This window comes from Apium graveolens, chromosome 1, assembly GCF_009905375.1.
Source record: "Apium graveolens cultivar Ventura chromosome 1, ASM990537v1, whole genome shotgun sequence".
Taxonomy (NCBI): Eukaryota; Viridiplantae; Streptophyta; class Magnoliopsida; order Apiales; family Apiaceae; genus Apium; species Apium graveolens.
Window position 1 is genome coordinate 163,442,339 of NC_133647.1, and position 20,132 is coordinate 163,462,470.

Sequence of the window (20,132 nt, forward strand, 5' to 3'; positions counted from 1 at the left end):
TTTAGAAACTGGGCGTAAGTTGAAAGAATCTCGTGTTTTCATTGTTAGGGACAATGAAAGCACAACACATTATTAGGAGCACCGTGATCTTTCAGTGATTAAATTTTTTCACTCACAATAACAGAAATGATTAGAATCTCTGTAAATGATAAATTCGTCTTGTCCCGAAAATGTTTTTCAAAGACCCTCGCAAAATCATATTTGTCTATGGATTTATAAATTATTATTGGTTCACTCCGGATTGTCAATGAACGGACGCATCGAGGATCACGCCTAAAACCTTTTTATCAAAAGTGAAAACTTGTCTCTCATAGTTGTAATACTCTTTAGAAAAGATGTTTTCTAGGAAGCAAGCAAGCCTATCAACATCCTCAATGTTTACAAGAGGAAATATCGCTAGATTATATCGAATTGTGTACGTTACGTATAACTTATTAGATAATACCTTGTATGTGTGAATAATAGTTTGATCAAATCTATTTTAAATTTATAATTACTAGCACATATTTGAATTAAAATATACACATTTTTCCCAATTGAATTCAAAAATGAATTTGAATTTTGTTCATTATTAATAAATCACATATGGATTCAAACTAGGGTTGTACGTTCAATCCGCCCAACCCCATCAACCACAAAAATCACCCGCAGGCCGCAACCAATGTGTAGAGTACAGTTAAGCGGGTGGTCGTGAATGTAATTTTAGATAACTATTAATCTGTTGTTTGGTTGTGAATTTATTATTTTAAAAATCGTAAAAATCCAACAGAACCTGCAACCCCATATTATAAATTAAAATATACATATAAATAAAATTACTGAATTACTGAAATTTGGACTTGCCCCAATATAAATGAAGTTCATAAAGTTTTATACCAACTTTTATATTTCATGGTTAGTTTTTCTTTTATAATATGTCACTGGACTCTTGAATTTATTTGTCATTTAAGCTTATTGAATTTTTAGGATTATTGAATTCTTCTATAAAGCCTTATAATTTTCATATGCAATATTTATTGAAGTAAGTTTTTTTTATTGGAGTGGTTGAACCGCAAAACCAGCCGCAATTACGTGGGTGGATTTGGTTGGTTTTTTTATACCAACGATTTGGTTGCGAATGGAGATATTGGAAAACTGTTAGTTGTGGTTTGGTCGGTTTTTACCCTCTAACCGAACCAAGCCGCACCGCGTACACCCCTAATTCAAACTCGTACTATGCCGATTCTTAAGCGGTTCTCCAAACTAGGATTTTTTTTTACAAATTCCAACAGGGTATTAGTATCAAATATCATGGATAATTCCAAAATGGGTCCCCCTCAACTTCATTTTACAGCTGTTTATGAGGTAACAATTTACTTTTTTATGAACTTTTATGAATTCATTTCATAATCTTTGTATAGTCATGATTATCTAATTTATTAGAATAATAATTATAATCCAAAAATTAGTAGAATAATATAATCTTTCAGGGGATCATGGTTTGAGTATAGAAGCATGGGTCAATATTTTTTTCAAGTAATTACAACATGTTTAATTGATTTTAGTACAAAATAATAGGGTGGGTACTTATGTTTATATATACAAAATTATAATTTTAATCAAAAACATGTTTATTAACTATAAAGTATCTTTATTAAGAAAAAATCTAAGTTCTTACTCAATTGAAAATTAATCGATCATTACAATAAAAACTCGGTCTTAAATTGTTCTAATTAATTTCACATATTTAATAGTAGATTTTTTATGATTTTTTATGTAAAAGTATTCATTTATAAATTTTATGGGGTCTTAATAACTTTTAAGTATTGCCAAAGATTCTTTAGACAAGTACATTTACCAGCTTTACATACCATTTCATACATATTAACTACTACTTGCTCTGATTTATTTTGTGGATACATATTTATGGATGATACCAGAGATAGGGGTGGTAGCTCCGACAGAGATGGCTCTGATAGCAGCCGAAGAAAGAGTCATCACCTGAGACACACGCCTCGGCAGATTGAGAGGCTTGAAGGGTATTGTAATTTATGACTAGTGTTTCATTAAAAAAAATTCGGAATTTAAATTTTTTCAAATTATTTCTTGATGGAAAAATTGTTGTGAATCTACAATTTTGTTTAAACGATTTTTGAAGATGTTGAGTTTTGCGATTGAATATATTTTATTTCTTGAAATATAATGTGAGTGCTTAGTTTTGGACTATTCAATTGTTTCATGTTTTAATTAGCGAAAAAATAAAATTATTTTATGCCTGATCTAAGTAGAGCCGTAAAGGTAAGGTATCGTTACATCTCACATCGAGAGATCCTTTGTCTACTACTAGTGGATATATGGTATATGTTTGTTTCAGTTGTAAGGTGACGAGTCCATTTATTATTTCTAATAATTTCTTTATGTGTTTAATTGAAGGGCGTTTCGGGAATGTCCCCATCCAGACGAGAAAATGAGGATGGAGCTAAGTAAAGAGTTGGGATTGTCTTCTCGCCAAATTAAATTTTGGTTTCAAAACAAAAGGACACAATTAAAGGTTGGTTGATATTAATTTATTTAAGTCTTTGTTCTTTCTTGTTTTTGTTTGGTGCTGACTGAAATGTTTTAGGCAAAACATGAAAAATCTGACAACAATGTTCTTCGTGCCGAAAATGATAAGATCCGAAATGAAAATATCGCCATCATGGAGGCGCTTAAGAATGTTATGTGCCCATCTTGTAGAGGTCCGGATCAGTTTGGTGGAGATACTTACTTGAAAGAACAAAAGTTGCTGGAAGAGAACGGTCAGTTAAGAGAACAGGTTTGTATCATTGGAGCTGTGTACTCCACTGCAATTTAGTCAAACTTAAGTTCATGCTCTGTAATTACTTAGTTAAGTATGTACTGCAGCTTAAAAGATATGAGAACATAGTTGCCAATTACAAGCCGCTAATGGTGGATGTTTCTCGTAATGCTATGGATGAACTGATCAAGCTTGTACAAAGTGATTCACCTTTCTGGATAAGATCATCAGCTGATGGGGGCGAAGTTTTAAATCTTGAATGTTATGAGAGCATTTTTCCCGGAGTTGCTAAAAGTCCTAATGTTCGCATTGAATCATCAAAAGATTCAAGTGTTGTGATCATCGATAGTTTGGAATTAGTTGATAAGTTCATGGATGCGGTTAGTTTTTGTATTCTTTCTATTATTATATTTGGTTAACACCTTATTAAACACCAAAATGCTATATAATATTTTGGTGTGGGGATGTGAATTATTTCTGCTTTGCAGAACAAGTGGATGGAATTTTTTCCTAATATTGTTTCGAGGGCAACAACACTTGAAGTTGTATCATCCGGATTGACGGGGAGTCGGAGTGGCTTGTTACAACTGGTTATATATATACATATATTTAATTCATTCATTTTTCTCCGCTTCTGTATAATCTATGTATATATTATGGTACAAACAGCTTGAAAATGAATTTGTTCTTGTTGTAGATGTATGAAGAGTTGCAGGTGTTGTCCCCATTAGTACCAACCCGCAAATTCTATTTTCTTCGTTTTTGTGAGCAAATTGAGCAACATACATGGGCTATAGTTGATGTTTCCTATAACTTTCCCCAACAACCTTTTTCTACCTCTCAAAGTCCAGTTCGTCTTCTACCTTCTGGTTGCTTAATTCAAGACATGCTCAAAGGCTGCTCGAAGGTCTTGCTAAGTCTTTAGCAACCGTTTTTTTCCTCTTTTTTGTGTTTTTTTACTCGACCATCTTAACATATTTCATGATGACAGATTACTTGGATTGAACACATGGAAATTGAAGATATAAGACCAATTCATAATCTTTACATGAAACATGTATGTAGTGGTTTAGCATTTGGTGCCACAAGAAAGCTTGCAACACTTCGAAGAACTTGTGAAAGGCTTTCTTGTTTGATGGATGTTAGTAATACTTCCTATTTTGGAGGAGGTAAGCCATCTACATGCTCTGCATTTTATTTTTTTCTATATCTATTTAGTGGTGCCTTGTGACACAAGTATATGAAATTGATTTAACACCTGATTTCCAGTAATTACATCCACTCATGGCAAAAGAAATTTGATGAAACTTTCTCAGAGGATGGTTAAGACTTTTTGTTCTAGCATCAACACAGTTAATGGACAGCAAGTGATAATCTCTGGGATGAACGATTTGGAAGTACGTGCAATGCTTCAAAGGTGCACTGATCCTGGCCATCCTAACAGCATTGTTGTGAGTGCAGCAACTACTATTTCCGTCCCATTTGCTTCTGTAGAGGTTTTCAATTTCTTCAGGGACGGAAGAAACCGACCCCTTGTAAGATTTATGATACAAAGTTTCTTTTTCTGGTGCAAAGCTTCTTATGCATATCACTCTTACAAATAATCTTTTGTTTGTTTTTGTGATCAGTGGGATGTTTTTTCTAATCATAATCCTGTCAAAGAGATTGGCCATATTGCGTGTGGATCTCATCCAGGGAATCGTATCTCTGTTCTCGGGGTATGATTTTTAGCCTTTTTTTGCTTTAAGTTATACTTGCGATCTTTATCTTATTTAAAGGCAAGGATTTTTTAGGGAGCCCCTTACAGAGAACCCTTATTCTCAGGAGAACATGTCTTGAACAACATCTAATTGTTTTTATACTTGCCCCGTTTAAATAAAGCAATCTTACGATTGGCAGGCCTCGGGTACCAGCCAGAGCAACATGTTAATACTTCAAGAAAGCTGCATTGACTCATCAGGTGCCCTTGTTGTGTACTGTTCTATAGACCCACATGCCATCAACATAGCCATGAGTAGTGAAGACCCCTCAGTTGTCCCAATCTTATCCTCTGGATTCGCAATAGCACCTGATGCTGGAGAAAATCTGGGTCCTGGAGAAATGTCAGCTGGATCACTTGTTACAATAGTGGTACAAATTATCGTGAGCAACTTGACAACAGGTACGATGAGCCAGGAGGCGGTGAATACAATAAATCACCTGGTGGGAAACACTATAAGGCAAATAAAAGCTGCCTTGAATTGCTCTACTTGTTAAGATTGAGGTCGAGTTGCACCTGTGTACATGTTAGAGCATGGATCTTTAAAATCATGCCCAGATAGTTGAGACAAAATGAAGTTTAGTGGGGGGGGGGGGGGATGAATATTTATTATTAATTTTTCTGAAGCAAACTTATTGCTTAATGCTTCTTCTGCTACTGATTTTCGCTTTTCGCCTGCCAAATTTTATTCAGTACCAATTTCAAATTTCAGCTACTTCCGTTGCTTTTTTATTTATCGTTTATTGCATTTTTTATAACAAATTGATCGGTTACATAAAAATCAGACCATTGATATAGATGGGAAAAGAATCAGGATTCCAGGACACAAGTTGCTAAGCAATAGGATGGCAACATGCATAACAAATGTAGAAGCATTTAGACTCCGGGCTGCAGATCTCGAAGAAGTCCGTTCCTGAGAAATCCATGTGTTAAAGGTACATCTGGAAATTTAAAGAAAACTTGCCTCTACATTTCATTAAAAAGTTCTTACTATAGATGAATGAGGTATTTAACTACTAGTCTACCGGTAAGTGAACTATTACGTTTGTCGTCCGAATCTACTAAGGTTGAGGAGCAGTATATGAACAGGATCTTGCATTAAAGATATCCCTGAAGTTTTTTGGTATTGATCGACAATTAGGAATCAAGTTGTTCCCAACCAAGGCTTCACCACAAAGGTTGTTCAAATTTATGTTACATAACGTCTTGTTTTGGGGGGTGAAGTGCTTGAAGGTTTCCGGGTACTTGTGCTGATGAGCAAAACAAGTTTGTAATTATCATGGGCCTATTCAAACTTTGAACTCCCTGCTCTGAAATAGAGAGATTGAATAGAAGTTTGTAAAGAGGGATCAGATTGAATGTTTATTGGAGGTTGGATCTGTGACTATAGCTATGGTTAATTAAATTTGTTAAAGAGATAAGAGGCATGCTTAAATTTTTTTACCAAAGGGCCAGAACTTACACAATGAAGTATCAAACTATCACTAGTATCTTTAACCTGAGAAGCAAATGAAGACATTGCTGATATTACCAAATGAAAATTTTACATAAAGTTACTTTCATGCTCTCTAGGTCAAAGGAAAGATTCTTGGAAGTGCCGAGTCCCGTAAGCATATGTGTAAACGGCTGATAATAAATTTACTTGTCTACACCCCGCATTCTGAAACCAACCATTTAAATTTATATTGACATTCTCCAACTCAGGAATTCCAAACGTGATTGAAAATATACCAACACAACTTAAATTAAAGAATTGTGGAACTGAAACCACAAACAATATTAGGGAGGACCGTGACAGGAAGTCCTTATATTGAGGTTTAGGAATTGAAGACAAGATATGAAATGATATTGTTGCACTGACTTCATGGCCAAACCTAATGTAAGGTTTTTGAGATTGACTAGGGAAGAGAACAAGTCACTCGTATTCTTGGGAGCACATTAAATATCCAGATGTAGAGTTAACAAAGCTGGGAGATTCCAAACCGTTCGGGGTAACTTACAATGATAAATATGGAGAGTTGTTAAATTAGGCAAAAAGAAAGAAGTTTCTGATAAATCCCAAAAGCCAAGACTCAGCGTTCTTAAAGCAGGCAACGAGGTCAACCATGATTCATGTAACTTGTAATCTACACAATACTCAAGTGCCCAAACTCTCCACTTTTCAATTACACATCCACGAAACTTCTTCTTGGAAACACTCTGCTTTACAGTCAATACATTTCCAACTCGGAAAGAATGAGATTGGTGGTTTCGGTTAGAAAAAACATGGCGAATATACATAGAAAACCGAGAATAATCTTTAAAAGAACTATACCAAGCAAAACCAAGATAAGGGAGAGTAATCCAAATAAACTTCCATCATTTCGAAAGTGTTAGAATATATATTTATTATATATTATTAGTGATATATTATATTAAGGTTGTTTCGTAATTTAGCTTGTAAGCTTGTAACAGTTTATTATATAAACACTAAACACTGAGACATGTATCCTGATTATTAAGTATTATAATAAAACCCTAGTTGTTTATTTTGTCTCTCTACTTTTATCATGGTATCAAGAGTTAGGTTATGGAAAAATTAGTTCGTTAATTGCTCAATTTTATTTGAGGTTGTTTGTTTTATTGTCATGTCTTTTCGTAAAGATGATTCTCTTCAGTTAATTAGTGTTCAGTTGGATGGTACAAATTATTCATATTGGAGTTATGTTATTAAAAAAATTACGTGGTAAAACTTTGTGGAGTTATGTTCAGTGATAAGGATACTAAGACTAAACCAGTAGATACTAAGATTGATGATTCTGCAAAAGCAATTAAGGTTTGGGAGGCTGAGAATTTGAAAATTATTACATGGATTAATAATTCTGTTACACATTCTATTGTTGCCCAGTTAGGAAAGTATGAAACGACTAAAGAGGTATGAGATCATCTATCTAGGTCGTATACACAATCCAATTTTGCTAAACAGTATCAATTAGAGATGGATACTCGTGCACTTCAACAACAAAATATGTCTATTCAAGAATTTTATTCTGTCATGTCTTCTTTATGGGATCAGCTTGAATTGACTGAACCAGCAGTATTGACTGCAATAGTTGCTTATGTCAAGAGACGAGAAGAACAACGTTTGGTACAACTTTTAATGGCTCTTCGTTCTGATTTTGAACCTTTGCGAGGGTCAATTTTGCGTCGTACTACACTTCCATCAGTTGATTCTATTTTTAAAGAACTTTTAGCGGAGGAGATTCATATTAAATCTAACGGTGCTAACGAAAACTTGTCATTCGGTACTCCTTATATTTTTTTCGTTCCTCCACGATTATCCGGTGATATTCATCAGATGGTATTCAAAATAGGTTTATTCAATCTCTTCAGGAAAAATGTTCTTATTGTAAAGATAAGGGTCATTGGAGGTCTTCGTGTCCTCAACTATTGGCTATGCAACAACAGTTACGCCAGCAACAACTGACCTTGGACATCTCATTTACCTCAGCAACAACGTCTTTGGACACCTCGTTTACCACGTCAGCCTCAGCACCCTTCGGGTCCCGCTACTTGGACACCTTGACCGCCACACTCTACTAATTCAGTTGCTGCTTTTATCATAAAGAACACTACTTTGTACAGCTTCTTTTACATCCAAGAATGAGTAGATATTATGAATAAGTTCATCAGGCAATCCACCAATTGTGTCTTCACATTCATATTATTGAAACTTAGCTATTAAATTTTATGATATGCTGTTAGTTAGTGTACCACATTAGCACATTCTGTTAGGATCAAGCTGGCATATGGTATATAAATAGGACAACACTCTATAGATTGTAATATAGTTTTAGATAAACATTTTATATAACTTTGTCTTCTTCATCCAGTAATACAGATGGTTACAATCTATGTTCATAGCTTCGTTTATCATATTATCAGAGCATCAATGGCGATTGATCCTTCATTTTCACTTGATTCTCGTGTAATTTCAGGTGTTTTCAACTCCTTATTTCTACGAGATTGATTCATTTATGTTCTATCGGCTTAGTTGTGTTTACGAGCTTTATCTCACTTATGATTGATATCTTCATCATTCTATTCATTGATCTATTACTTTATCGATTTATTCATCGATCTGTTATTCTTGTGATTCTCGATCTAATTCCTCTTTCTCGATCTGATATCTTTCTGATTAATCTCTCTTGATTTTTTCATCAATCTGTATTGATATAATCTCTCTTGATTTCTCAATTTCTTTTTCTTCTGAATCAATACTAAATGATAAAAGTTAAAAATTGCCTCTAGCAGTACTAGTCCTTGGAGTAGATCTCTCGTATCGCCTAATCATGATTCTTCAAGTGTATTTTACATGCATCCTTCGGATGCTAATACATCTCATCTTGTTTCAGTAAAGTTCAATGGCACAGGTTAAAATAATTGGACGAGATCGATTATGTTAAGTCTTTCAGTAAAAAATAAATTAGGATTTGTTGATGGTACTGTTATTAAACCACATGTGACATCTGTAGACTTCAAAACTTGGGAAAGATGTAATGATCTAGTGTGCTCTTGGTTACTCTGCAATTTAGATGCTACAATTTCAAGAAGTATATTGTTTTTTAAGACAACTAGGGAAATTTGGTTGGATTTAGAGGATAGATTTGGCTATGCCTTAATGACACAACTCTTTTCCATTGAGCAACAATTGGTTGATTTACATCAAGGATCTAAGAGTGTGTCTAATTTTTTTACTGAGATTAAAACTCTACAGGATTCGATGAGTGATATTAGTCCTTTACCAAGTTCTACCTGTAACTAGTGCACCTGCAATGTGACATAGAAAGTTTTTCAAATGCAGCAAGATCGCAGACTTTTGTAATTTATGATGAAGTTGAATGATAAGTTTGCCACTATCAGAGGTAATATGTTGATGTAGCAACCATTGCCAAGCTTTTTAATGCCTTTAGAGTTTTTTCACAGGAAGAAAGACATCAGGAGTTATCTCAGCCTGTTGGTCAACCTCATTCTTTAGCATTCATGGCTGAAAACAGAAGGAATTTTAGAAGTAGCAACAACACTACCAATTTTGGGTTTCAGAAGCAAAACATTACTCCTTCTGGTACTGGGAAAGTTTATGGTACTAATAATAATGCTAATAAAGGAGGTAACTATTTTTGTACACATTGTAAAGTAAATGGTCACACTATGGATAGATATTTAAAAATCCATGGTTACCCTGCAAATTTCAAGACTAATAGGGACAAGAAACTGGCAGCATTGTCTTTTTCTACTTCTGATGACAAAACTGATAGTTCTACAAGTCAAACATTTTCTGCTACTCAATATTAACAGCTCATTGATTTACTTAACAAGCAGTCTATTTCTACAACATCTAGTGGAATTTCTGGATCACAAAGTGAACATGCTTCTCAAGAACATGTCTTGTTAGCTGGTAAGCTATGTTTGTTGATTGATAAGTATGTTGCCAAGTCGGATGAGCAAGATATGCGGAAGATGGGGATTTACCTTTCTTAGGGAGATTGAAAGTAATTGAATGTAAGGCTCTTTCAAGCGTATAATAACGAAGTAAGTGAACAACCAAAGAATTATAGTACGTCATCCTTCCCTGAAATAGAACTTTCGAGGGAGCCCGTTACTTCACCAAGATAGACTTAAAGTCGGGATACCACCAAGTGCAAGTGGTGGAAGGCATTGGAAGACCGCGTTAAACTGAATGGTTGATTGATAGTTGTGCTACTGATCATATTTGTTCTCACTTAAACATGTTTACTACTTACAAACCTGTGGCTGGAGAAGAATATATAGTCATACCAGATGGTAAACAGGTTCCAATTCTCCATGTTGGTTCTGTGCAAGTTAATCATGAATTGATTCTTCAAAATGTGCTGCACATTCCTCATTTTCAGTACAATTTAATTTCTATTCAGAAATTATGCAAGTATTTGAATTGCTCAGTTAAATTTGAGGTCAACACTGTATGATACAGGACCTTTTGCAGGATTAGAAGTAAATTCTTCTTGGTAGTTCACAGGGAGGACTTTATGAGGACTTTATAGTACAACAAGAATTCATGAAGCAGCTCCTAATAGCAGCACATGCTTGAGTATTAAAGAAGATCTTAGCATATGGCATTTACGATTGGAGCACTTACCTTTCCATAAGCTGAAGACTATTCCAACTCTTTTAGGGATTCAACATCCTTCTGTTAAACTCATTTGCTAGATATGCCCATTGGCCAAGCAGACTAGAGCTTCTTTTTTACTTAGTAGTATTAAAACTCAGTGTGCATTCGAGTCGATACATATAGAAGTTTGGGGACCTTACAAAATCAAGTCTCATTGTAATCAATTTTTAACCATTGTAGATGATTATAGTCGCTTTACTTGGGCTCATATGTTGAAATCAAAAACAGATTATGTACAAGTCATGTCAGATTTTTTTAATCATGTGGAAACTTAGTATAAAACTAAAGTTCAGAAAGTACAATTGGATAATGCTCCCGAGCTGTGTTTCGGTGTCATAAGGGAGTAGTTTCTTATAAAGGGGATTCTCCATCAGACTAATTGTAGTCATACTCCACAACAAAATGGTGTTGTGGAGCGTAAGCGTCGACATTTGCTTGAGATTGCACGATCTCTGTTTTTTGAGTCAAACATTCCAGCCAAGTACTAGAGTGAAAGTATTTTGTGTGCTCCCTTCAATATAAACCTCCTTTGTAGGATGCACTATACTCCAACAAGCTCGTTCTCATGGACATTCTAGTGTTCACGAAACTTGGTTCTGCTGAGAGTTATCATTTTGGGTTTTAGAAATATTAAAAAATAAATTAATAAAATGTATGCCGATTTAGGTTTTGGGGTTAGCCTAAACCCTAATTTATTCTAAGGTATATGGCCTAAAGGCCCTAAATCTTAGGAACCGAACTCTAATTATTAACTTTTTTAACATTTTAGGGTTCACCGGTTCCCAATTTTTATTTTAAAAATAATAAATTATTTATATATATGTATAAAGTACGAACAAAACAGCTCTTAAAATAAAGTTTTGAAGTTGAAAACATAAAATTATTGAGTATTTTGATTTTTAGGTAATATAAATAAAAAAATAAAAAAACTTACAAAACGCTAATGTAACATTGATACAGAAATTGGAATCACGTTTCTACTTTTAATAACATTATTTGAAATTGCGTTTTTCAAATTGAAAAAAAAAACGTAAGACGCAACTGCGTTTTTTATTAATAACAAAAACACAGAATAGGGACATTTTTCCGAGAGTGACATTGAGGACCAATTTCCGAGAACAGGGACATTTGGGGCCAACACCCAAAAAAAATAGTCCGACACTACGAATTGACGAGACCTAAACTAGACGTCCTTCCGATAAACTGATAAATTGACCAGAAGTGGTAAAGGCGAACTCACAGAACCCTTGATAAACTGATAAATCCTTATAGCGGTTGTGATCCCAATTTTAAAAAGAACCAGGAAGATGATGACGCTCACAACAATCAGTACGTGTCGAATTTCGACTACAAATAAAATCTACCTTTTATTGTATGCATGTTTGTTCAAAAAGTAATTGTATATTCTCTTAAAAACTCATATGTTTAAAAAGTAATTGTAGATTCTCTTAAGAAGCTCAGTTATCATTGGTGTTTATAGTTTAAACACTAATACATGGAAGAAAAGAAGACAGAAAAATGTTTTTTAATGATGGCATTGATGGGCATGATGGTGCTTTCGTTAATGGTGTTGTATAGTGGATTGGGTTTAATTCCAATGACCTTAAATTAGTTATATCCTTGAATATCCAAGACTAATATGATTTTAAAAAATCTGGAATTTAGGCTAACCAGTAAATTATCTAAATTCATTGATAAGGATGCCTTCATGATGCTCTTTGGAGCATATTCAAGATAAGACAAAGTTGGCAATCACACAGGTTTTGGCCAGCGCCATTACAGCATCTCCAATGAGGGTGTCAATCAAAGTAGCCAAATCATTAAAACTACTTATATTTATTCTCTTCTGTTGTAATTTTGACACATTTCTTATCAATATTTTCTCAAATGATTTGCAACTCAAGTTGTCAAAATATTCATACATTAAATTTTTTAAACTAGATAGGAAGTTACATGTCTCGTGGGGATATTTGTATTTTTTCCATTTTAACACATGTCACGTGACATTTTGATACTCTTTTTAGCACCCCCATTGGCGATGCTCTTAATGACAATGAATAGTTTAACTGTAAAACGGTAGAGGTTTTTCTCATATAATGTCGTGCTTTCATTTTTCGAAATAATGATAAGCATGAGATTTTATCAGCTTATGTCCAGTTCCCGGAGAATCTGGACGAAGTTAATTCATATGGAGGGGAATTTCCTTGCTATCATGCAGATGTACGAGAACTCGAGAAGGGAAAGTAAAAGTGCTTTGATGACAATCTATGGGTTTTGTTGGTAAGTCCAATGGTTATTAAGTTATATTATTGTTATATTCTAGTTTCATTATTATTTCTTTATTCAAATATATCTTCATTTGGAGGGTCCTTGTTAGTTCGACTCTCGATGATGTAGAAGATGCTTGCAATCAATTTGAGCGAGGACCATTAGTGTATTTGAGATGGAGCACCTTGGCTCTAATGAATTGTGCGTGGAAAAAATAGAAAAACGTACAATCATTAAGCCAAGTAATCTTCACACTTGGCGTAGTACTTAATTTTCTGTTAATTTTCTGTTTGGTTGCAAATTTATTATTTTATAAAACCGCGAAAATCCAACTGCACCTGCAACCGCGTATTATATAAATTGCAATATACATATGAATAAAATTACTAAATTATTGAAATTTGGACTTGGCCCAATATAAATGAAGTCCATAAAGTTTTACATCAACTTTTATATTTCAGAGTTAGTTTTTCTTTTGTAATATGTCACTAGACTCTTGAATTTATTTGTTATTTAAGCTTATTGAATTTTTAAGATTATTGAATTTCTTCTATAAAGCCTTATAATTTTCGTATACAATATTTATTGAAGTTAGTTTTTTTTTAAATTTGAGCGGTTGAACCGCAAAAGCAACCGCAGTTACGTGGGTGGATTTGGTAGGTGTTTTACACTAACGGTTTGGTCGCGGATGGAGATATTGGAAAATCGTTAGTTGTAGTTTGGTTTGGTTTGGTTTGATTTGGTTTTGATTGGTTTGGTTTGGTTTTTACTCTCTAAATAAACCAAGCTGCACCGCGTAGGCCCCTAATTCAAACATGTACTATACGGATTCTTTAGCAGTTCTCCAAAATTAGGATTTTTTTTTTACAAATTGCAGCAAGGGATTAGTATCAAATATCCGGGATAATTCCAAAATGGGTCCCCCTCAACTTCATTTTACAGTTGTTTATAAGGTACCAGCTTACTTTTTATGAATTTTTTGAATTCATTTCGTAACCTTATTATAGTCATGATTAGCTAATTTATTATAATAAAAATTATAATCCAAAAATTAGTAGAATAATAAAATCTTTCAGGGGATCATGATTTGAGTGTAGAAGCATGGGTCAATATTTTTTTTAAGTAATTACAACATTTTTAATTGATTTTAGTACAAAATAATAGGGTGGGTGCTTATGTTTAATGATACCAAATATCACTCCCAACTACCGCCGAACTTTCTAAGAAACCAAAAACAAACCCCCTATTTTGTCCAGCTCAACTCCCGCTCCCAACTACCGCCGATTCTTCTCATTTCCTGCCTTTTCACTCGAATCTATGTTATATGGAGTATGTGTGCGTCTTGTTTGTTTTGATTTTTTTAGTAACTTCTAATTTAAAACCGGGCAATATTCACGTAACCGTCATCATCATCTTCAACTTTTCTGCACTACTTATTACAAGATCAAGGGCACCGGGAGTTCTTTATTTTACGTCTTATAGGGATCCAAATCAAGTTTGGAATAAAAGAGGTTATCTTCTCCCTTATACAGTTTATTCGGAAGTAACTTTGACAATAGAAAAGTGCATCTTATTCATGTAGAGGAACCAACTTTATTTCGAGTGGTTACTTTTTGTATTTACTGATCACAAACGTATACGTACTTATTCATCATTACCCATTTCAAAATGGATTTCCAAACTTTTTGCCCGATTGGTTGCAACTTGATGGCGACCAAGCAACAAGCAACAGATAAGGTAAGTCCCGTGTGAATTATACCATGGGCTAAGGTTTGTTTTGACTCTTTTTAATTTAAGTGATCAAAATTTTTGTTTGTTTGAAGTGAGTATTTATTCTTGCGTATATGTTATATTACTCTTTTCATTTTTTACGTATTTTTAATACGCATACATAAGCCGGAGGACTTTCGGGAAACAGCCTCTTCATTCTTCGGAATGAGGGGAAGGCTGCGTACATCTTACCCTCCCCAGACCCTGCGTTAAGCGGGATATAATGGGTATGTTTGGTTTGGTTTGTTTGGTATGACAAAAATATCAATTTTTCAAACTGTTGGCCAAAAATCTCGGTTCATTTGAGAAATGGATAACCTAAAACGCATTTGATGAATATGTATCATGTAAAAAATTAAAAAATTAAAAATTAAAAAAAAAACACTAAAGGAGACACGCATTACCAGAATGCGTATCAAAGCTTTTGAAGTCATGATACGCAAATACGTATCATCATTTTACATTTTTTCGATTTTTTTTAAAAACTTTTCTTAACATTAGTTAACCTATTTCTAAAATTTTTAAAAGTGGCATTTTTGGCCAAAATTTTTAAAAGTGATATTATTGTCATATAATATAAAAAATGGTATTTTGTCATTTTTTCTATAAAAGCAAGCAATCATGTTACAAATGGAAACAAGTTGCGTCATACTTCGTTGAATCGTAAAATTTAATCATCGAAACACGAATTTATTTTTAATTTTAATTTTAATATTTAAGTTAATAATTTTATATTGGTATTAAACAAAAAAGAAGAACATAATATTTTGAGGGAAGGATATAATTTATTAGTGTTAACATATATAATTTTATTTTTGATATATAGTTCCATTGTTAAAATAGGTTCATTGTTAGATTTTTTTCTTTATTATTATATTTTTGTTAGCTATATAAACCTATATTCTATAATAATCCATTACAAGATTTATAATAACAAAACCTAACTTTTATCTCCTCTCCCTTTTTTATCATAGTAACAGTAGATATGGTCGTTCGATCTGGGATAGGTTGATGAAGAGCAAATTGTGATGTTGGGTTGATTCAATATGGGATAGGTTGATGGAGATCATATTGTGATGACTTTCAGATGTTGGGTTTAAAATATATATTTCAATTATTGTTTGGTTTATCGTCTTCTTCTCCAAAATCCAAACCGGTTCTTTGACTGATTTTGAGTTTTAATCATGATAACTATTTTGTTCCTTCGTATTGATTGGACTTTTGGGGTACAAATATTGATTTTGGTTGAAATCTTCTTCCGATGGTTTCATTTAATTTTGGTGGGGACTACGAGTAAGCAAACATTTCCATAACCGTCCAAACCAATCATTTCAAACCACCTAAATCGAAATTTTATCATTTTATAAAAGTTTAGATCGGTTGTGGTTTCATTTTTCCAAAACCCGAAAAGTAACAGTTTAGTTTATATTTGTCTTTTATACCGCCCATTATATCCAAACCGCCCATATATATTAAAATATTGTAATTATATATTTTGAGGATACATATATTGCATGAATTATTGATATTTGTAAGTATTTGAATCCATATTATGTTAAGTACACTTGGATGTTAAATATTAAAGTTAGAAGATCCAAATTATTACATAATGAACTTGTTTAATTTATATTTTATTAACCTACTAATTTTTTTACCTAGTACATGTATGCACATATTTTTCTTAACGGTTTAAACAAAAAATGTCCAACCCGAAATGTTATAATTTGGGTGGTTTAGTTATATCTGTAATGGTTATGGTTACGATAATAGTTAAGTAAAATGTAAAAACACTAAATTTGGTTTGGATGATTATAAGCTCCACACCCGCCTGTTCCACCCGATACTCACCCCCAGTTCGGACTCTCGTACACACACTCTCTTTCTCTGTTTGATGATATTGACTCAGCAATAAAAAAATTAGTAATTATTTATTGCCATATCATCTTCCTTTTCCTTTCTCCTATTTATATTTATACCTTTTTCACTTTTTATTTTATTTTGAAGCCGTTGGCGGGGTTGTTTGAGTTTATTTGGTGTTTTAGGCACGTTGACCTAAAATTGTTTTACTTCATTTGGTATTGTAGTTTTGAATTTGTTCGATTACGTGACTCTACTTTTTGTTTGACAAACCCTCGATTCATCATAGTGAGTTTGAGGGAGAATTTTAACATATATTATTATTATTATTATTATTATTATTATTATAACATATATTATTTTTTTATTATTATTATTTTTCTTATTATTATTTTAACATATAATATTATTATCATTATTATTATATAGTCCCATTATTATAATAGTTTCCTTTTAATGATATTTTCATTTATTATTATTTTGTTGTTAGAAATATTATTATTTTGTTGTTGACAATCTAAGTCTCATTCTATCATAATTGACAATAAGTTGCATCTTAATAAAACATAACTTTTCTTTCTTTCTCTCTATACTTCGTCAACTAGGTAATCAAAGATAGGCAAATGAAGATAGGATATCACGAAAAATCTAGTTTTTGAAGTATGAAATGAAATTTATCTATCCTATACTATAATATATGAAATAATAAAAATTTAGTTGGGTTACGGTACTTTGTTAATTACTTAATTACCTTTATTCACTCTCCATTCATTAATTTACTAAATTACCCTCATTTACTCTACTAAAATTAAAATTCTGATTTATTATTCTAATAAATTAAAGTCAAATAAGGTTAATGACCAAATTCACAGTTATTCGTAAATAATTAGAGTACAAAAAAACATGGGAAATTTACCTAAAATACATAGATTTTCAAACCTATTTTCAAAATACTATCATTTTCAAAATTATTTTTAAAAATACAATTTTTAAGTTTTATTATCAAATATACGGTTTGCAACCTGTTATGCAACTTAATTTCAAATTTTGAAAAGTTTTCAACCGAATCAATCTTAAAATCAAATTTGAAAAAAAAAGGTTGTATAACAGTTTGCAGAAGATACAAATTGTATTTTTAAAAATAAGTTTAAAAATGATAGTATTTTTGAAATATATTTTAAAAATTGCTTCATTTTTCAAAAAAAACCTTTATAATATACAACTCCTCTGACATGCCTAGCTCACTACTTCTCGAAAACAAAACAATCTATTATAATACATAGAGTAGAACCTCCGTATAGTAATACTTTATTTAGTAATAACCTATGTATTGTAATAAAATATCACGGTCCAAACTTGGGCTACTTATAATTAAGAATAAACTCCATATTATAATATTTTATACTTTTTTAAAGTCCATGCTTTATTACTTTTCCCCTACATAAGAATAAAAATAATTAAAATTAAATAAATTATATCTATATATATCCGATAAATATAATCTTGTTACATAAACGACAACATAAAATACTTTTCTAAATTAGTTTATGATAATGACTTAATCGTTCGGTCAACAATTCATCATTTAGCTTGCCTATACATAATAATTCATAGTTCAAAATAATTTACAATTGTATGTGGTTAATACATTGACGACCAAGAAGAATAATTCCATTCAAGAAAGATATTTTTTAAGGTTCCAAGTTATGTTAATTCATTCTAAATACTTATGATATATATTAAATTCACGCAATAAAGATTAATATATGTTTTGATTAATTTTTTCAAAAAAATATATGTTAACCTCTACTTAAGAATAACATTTCTATAATAATAATTTTTCTCGGTTCCAAGGATATTACTAAATAGAGGTTTTACTATATGATGGTTCATGTTTCTCTTACTAACTTATAATATGATTTACACTTGTATATGTTTTTTCGTTGTTAATTTTTATAATGGTATTCTTTAATTATTTTAACATAATTACTCTTGCTTAAATGTGTACTCCCTCTGTCAATAACGATGTCAAACAAAATTTAAAAGGGGGTAAATTTTTTAAATTGAACAATTTACGATATTCATACAAGTATACAAAATTATAGTACACAACTAACTTTTAATTATCTTTTCTACCTAAAGAAGTAATGGATGACAATTGAATATTATTGACTTTGTGTATTCTCATTTTGTATAGAACAACTTTATAATCAATCTTGACAAAAATAGGCTTTTCAATGTACACCACTATTAACATTTAACCACTCATCCGATTATACTGATATTTTATTGCACAAAAATTCATTTAAAGCATTGATATTTACGAGCATGAGTATACATTTAAGTTTGATTTATGTTTAACACATCTCTCTTCAACTAGAAGAGCAAAAGAAGGAGCTAGGCCGAGACTAAGAACAGACGAGACCTAAACTAGATGTCCTTCCGATACCTAAACTTGGTAACTTAAAGTTTTAAATTAACGAGAAGTGGCAAAGGCGAACTGACGGAACCTTAATACGGTTCTAATAAATCCTTACAGCGGTTGTGATCCCAATTTCCAAAAGCACCAGGAAGATGACGACGTCACAACAATCAATACGTGTCAAATTTTGACTACAGGTAAAAACCATCTTCTATTGTATTCATGTTTGTTCAAAAAGTAATTTTATATTATCTTAAAAACTCACATGTTTAAAAAGTAAATGTATATTCTCTTGAAATGCTCGATTATCATTGGTGTTTATAGTTTAAACACTAATATATGGAAGAAAAGAAGGCAGAAAAATGTTTCTATTGATGGCATTGATGGGCATGAGGTTGATTTCGTTAATGTTGTTGCATAGTGGATTGGGTTTAATTCGAATGACCATAAATTTGTTATATGCTTGGATACCCAAGACTGTTATGATTCAAAAACTCTGGAATCAGGCTAACCAGTAATATTTTCTAAATTCATTGATAAGGATGCCTTCACCGGGCTCTTTGGAGCATTTTTAGGATAAGACAAAGTTGGTAATCACAGAGGTTTTGGTTAGCGCTGTTAGAGCATCTCCAATGAGTGTGTCGACCAAAGTAGCCAAATCATTAAAACTACTAATATTTTATTTTCTCTTTCTTTTATTGTAATTTTGGCACATTTTTTATTAGTATTTACTCCAATGGTTTGCATCCCAAGTTGCCACAATATTCATACATTATATTTTTTAAACTAGATAGGAAGTTATATCTCTCATTGAGATATTTGTATTTTTTCCATTTAGCACACTCACGTGACATTTTGGCACTATTTTGGGCACCCCCATTGGCGATGCTCTTAATGAAATGAATAGTTTAACGATAAAACGGTAGCGGTTTTTCTCTTCCAGTTTCGTGCTTTCATTGCCCCAAATAATGATAAGCACGATATTTCATCAACTTATGTCCAGTTCCTAGAGAATCTGTACGAAGTTGATTCATATGGAGGGGAGTTGTCCTTGCTGCCATGTAGATGAACGAGAACTCGAGAAAGGAAA

At 32.4% G+C, this 20,132-nt stretch overlaps 2 protein-coding genes across 2 annotated transcripts; both read left to right on the top strand.

The window, feature by feature from the left end:
• The first annotated feature begins 1,889 nt into the window (after positions 1-1,889).
• On the top strand, positions 1,890-4,020 carry LOC141709565 (homeobox-leucine zipper protein ROC8-like). Its single transcript, XM_074513016.1, has 8 exons — positions 1,890-2,018; positions 2,413-2,530; positions 2,603-2,794; positions 2,884-3,156; positions 3,265-3,366; positions 3,474-3,683; positions 3,768-3,945; positions 3,995-4,020. Exons 1-8 carry the CDS (start codon positions 1,906-1,908, stop codon positions 4,018-4,020), a joined length of 1,212 nt encoding a protein of 403 aa, XP_074369117.1. The 5' UTR covers positions 1,890-1,905.
• Positions 4,021-4,103: 83 nt separating this feature from the next.
• On the top strand, positions 4,104-5,112 carry LOC141721554 (homeobox-leucine zipper protein HDG11-like). Its single transcript, XM_074524509.1, has 3 exons — positions 4,104-4,311; positions 4,405-4,494; positions 4,676-5,112. Exons 1-3 carry the CDS (start codon positions 4,159-4,161, stop codon positions 5,030-5,032), a joined length of 600 nt encoding a protein of 199 aa, XP_074380610.1. The 5' UTR covers positions 4,104-4,158; the 3' UTR covers positions 5,033-5,112.
• The last annotated feature ends 15,020 nt before the right edge of the window (positions 5,113-20,132 follow it).

Excerpts from the sequence above, each read along its gene's own strand:
- LOC141721554 (XM_074524509.1), top strand. The coding sequence starts at position 4,159 with ATGAACGATTTGGAAGTACGTGCAATGCTTCAAAGGTGCACTGATCCT. Across the intron at positions 4,312-4,404 it reads ACGGAAGAAACCGACCCCTT|TGGGATGTTTTTTCTAATCA; the intron begins GTAAGATTTATG and ends TTTTGTGATCAG. Across the intron at positions 4,495-4,675 it reads ATCGTATCTCTGTTCTCGGG|GCCTCGGGTACCAGCCAGAG; the intron begins GTATGATTTTTA and ends TACGATTGGCAG.
- LOC141709565 (XM_074513016.1), top strand. The coding sequence starts at position 1,906 with ATGGATGATACCAGAGATAGGGGTGGTAGCTCCGACAGAGATGGCTCT. Across the intron at positions 2,019-2,412 it reads CAGATTGAGAGGCTTGAAGG|GGCGTTTCGGGAATGTCCCC; the intron begins GTATTGTAATTT and ends GTTTAATTGAAG. Across the intron at positions 3,684-3,767 it reads TGCTCAAAGGCTGCTCGAAG|ATTACTTGGATTGAACACAT; the intron begins GTCTTGCTAAGT and ends TCATGATGACAG.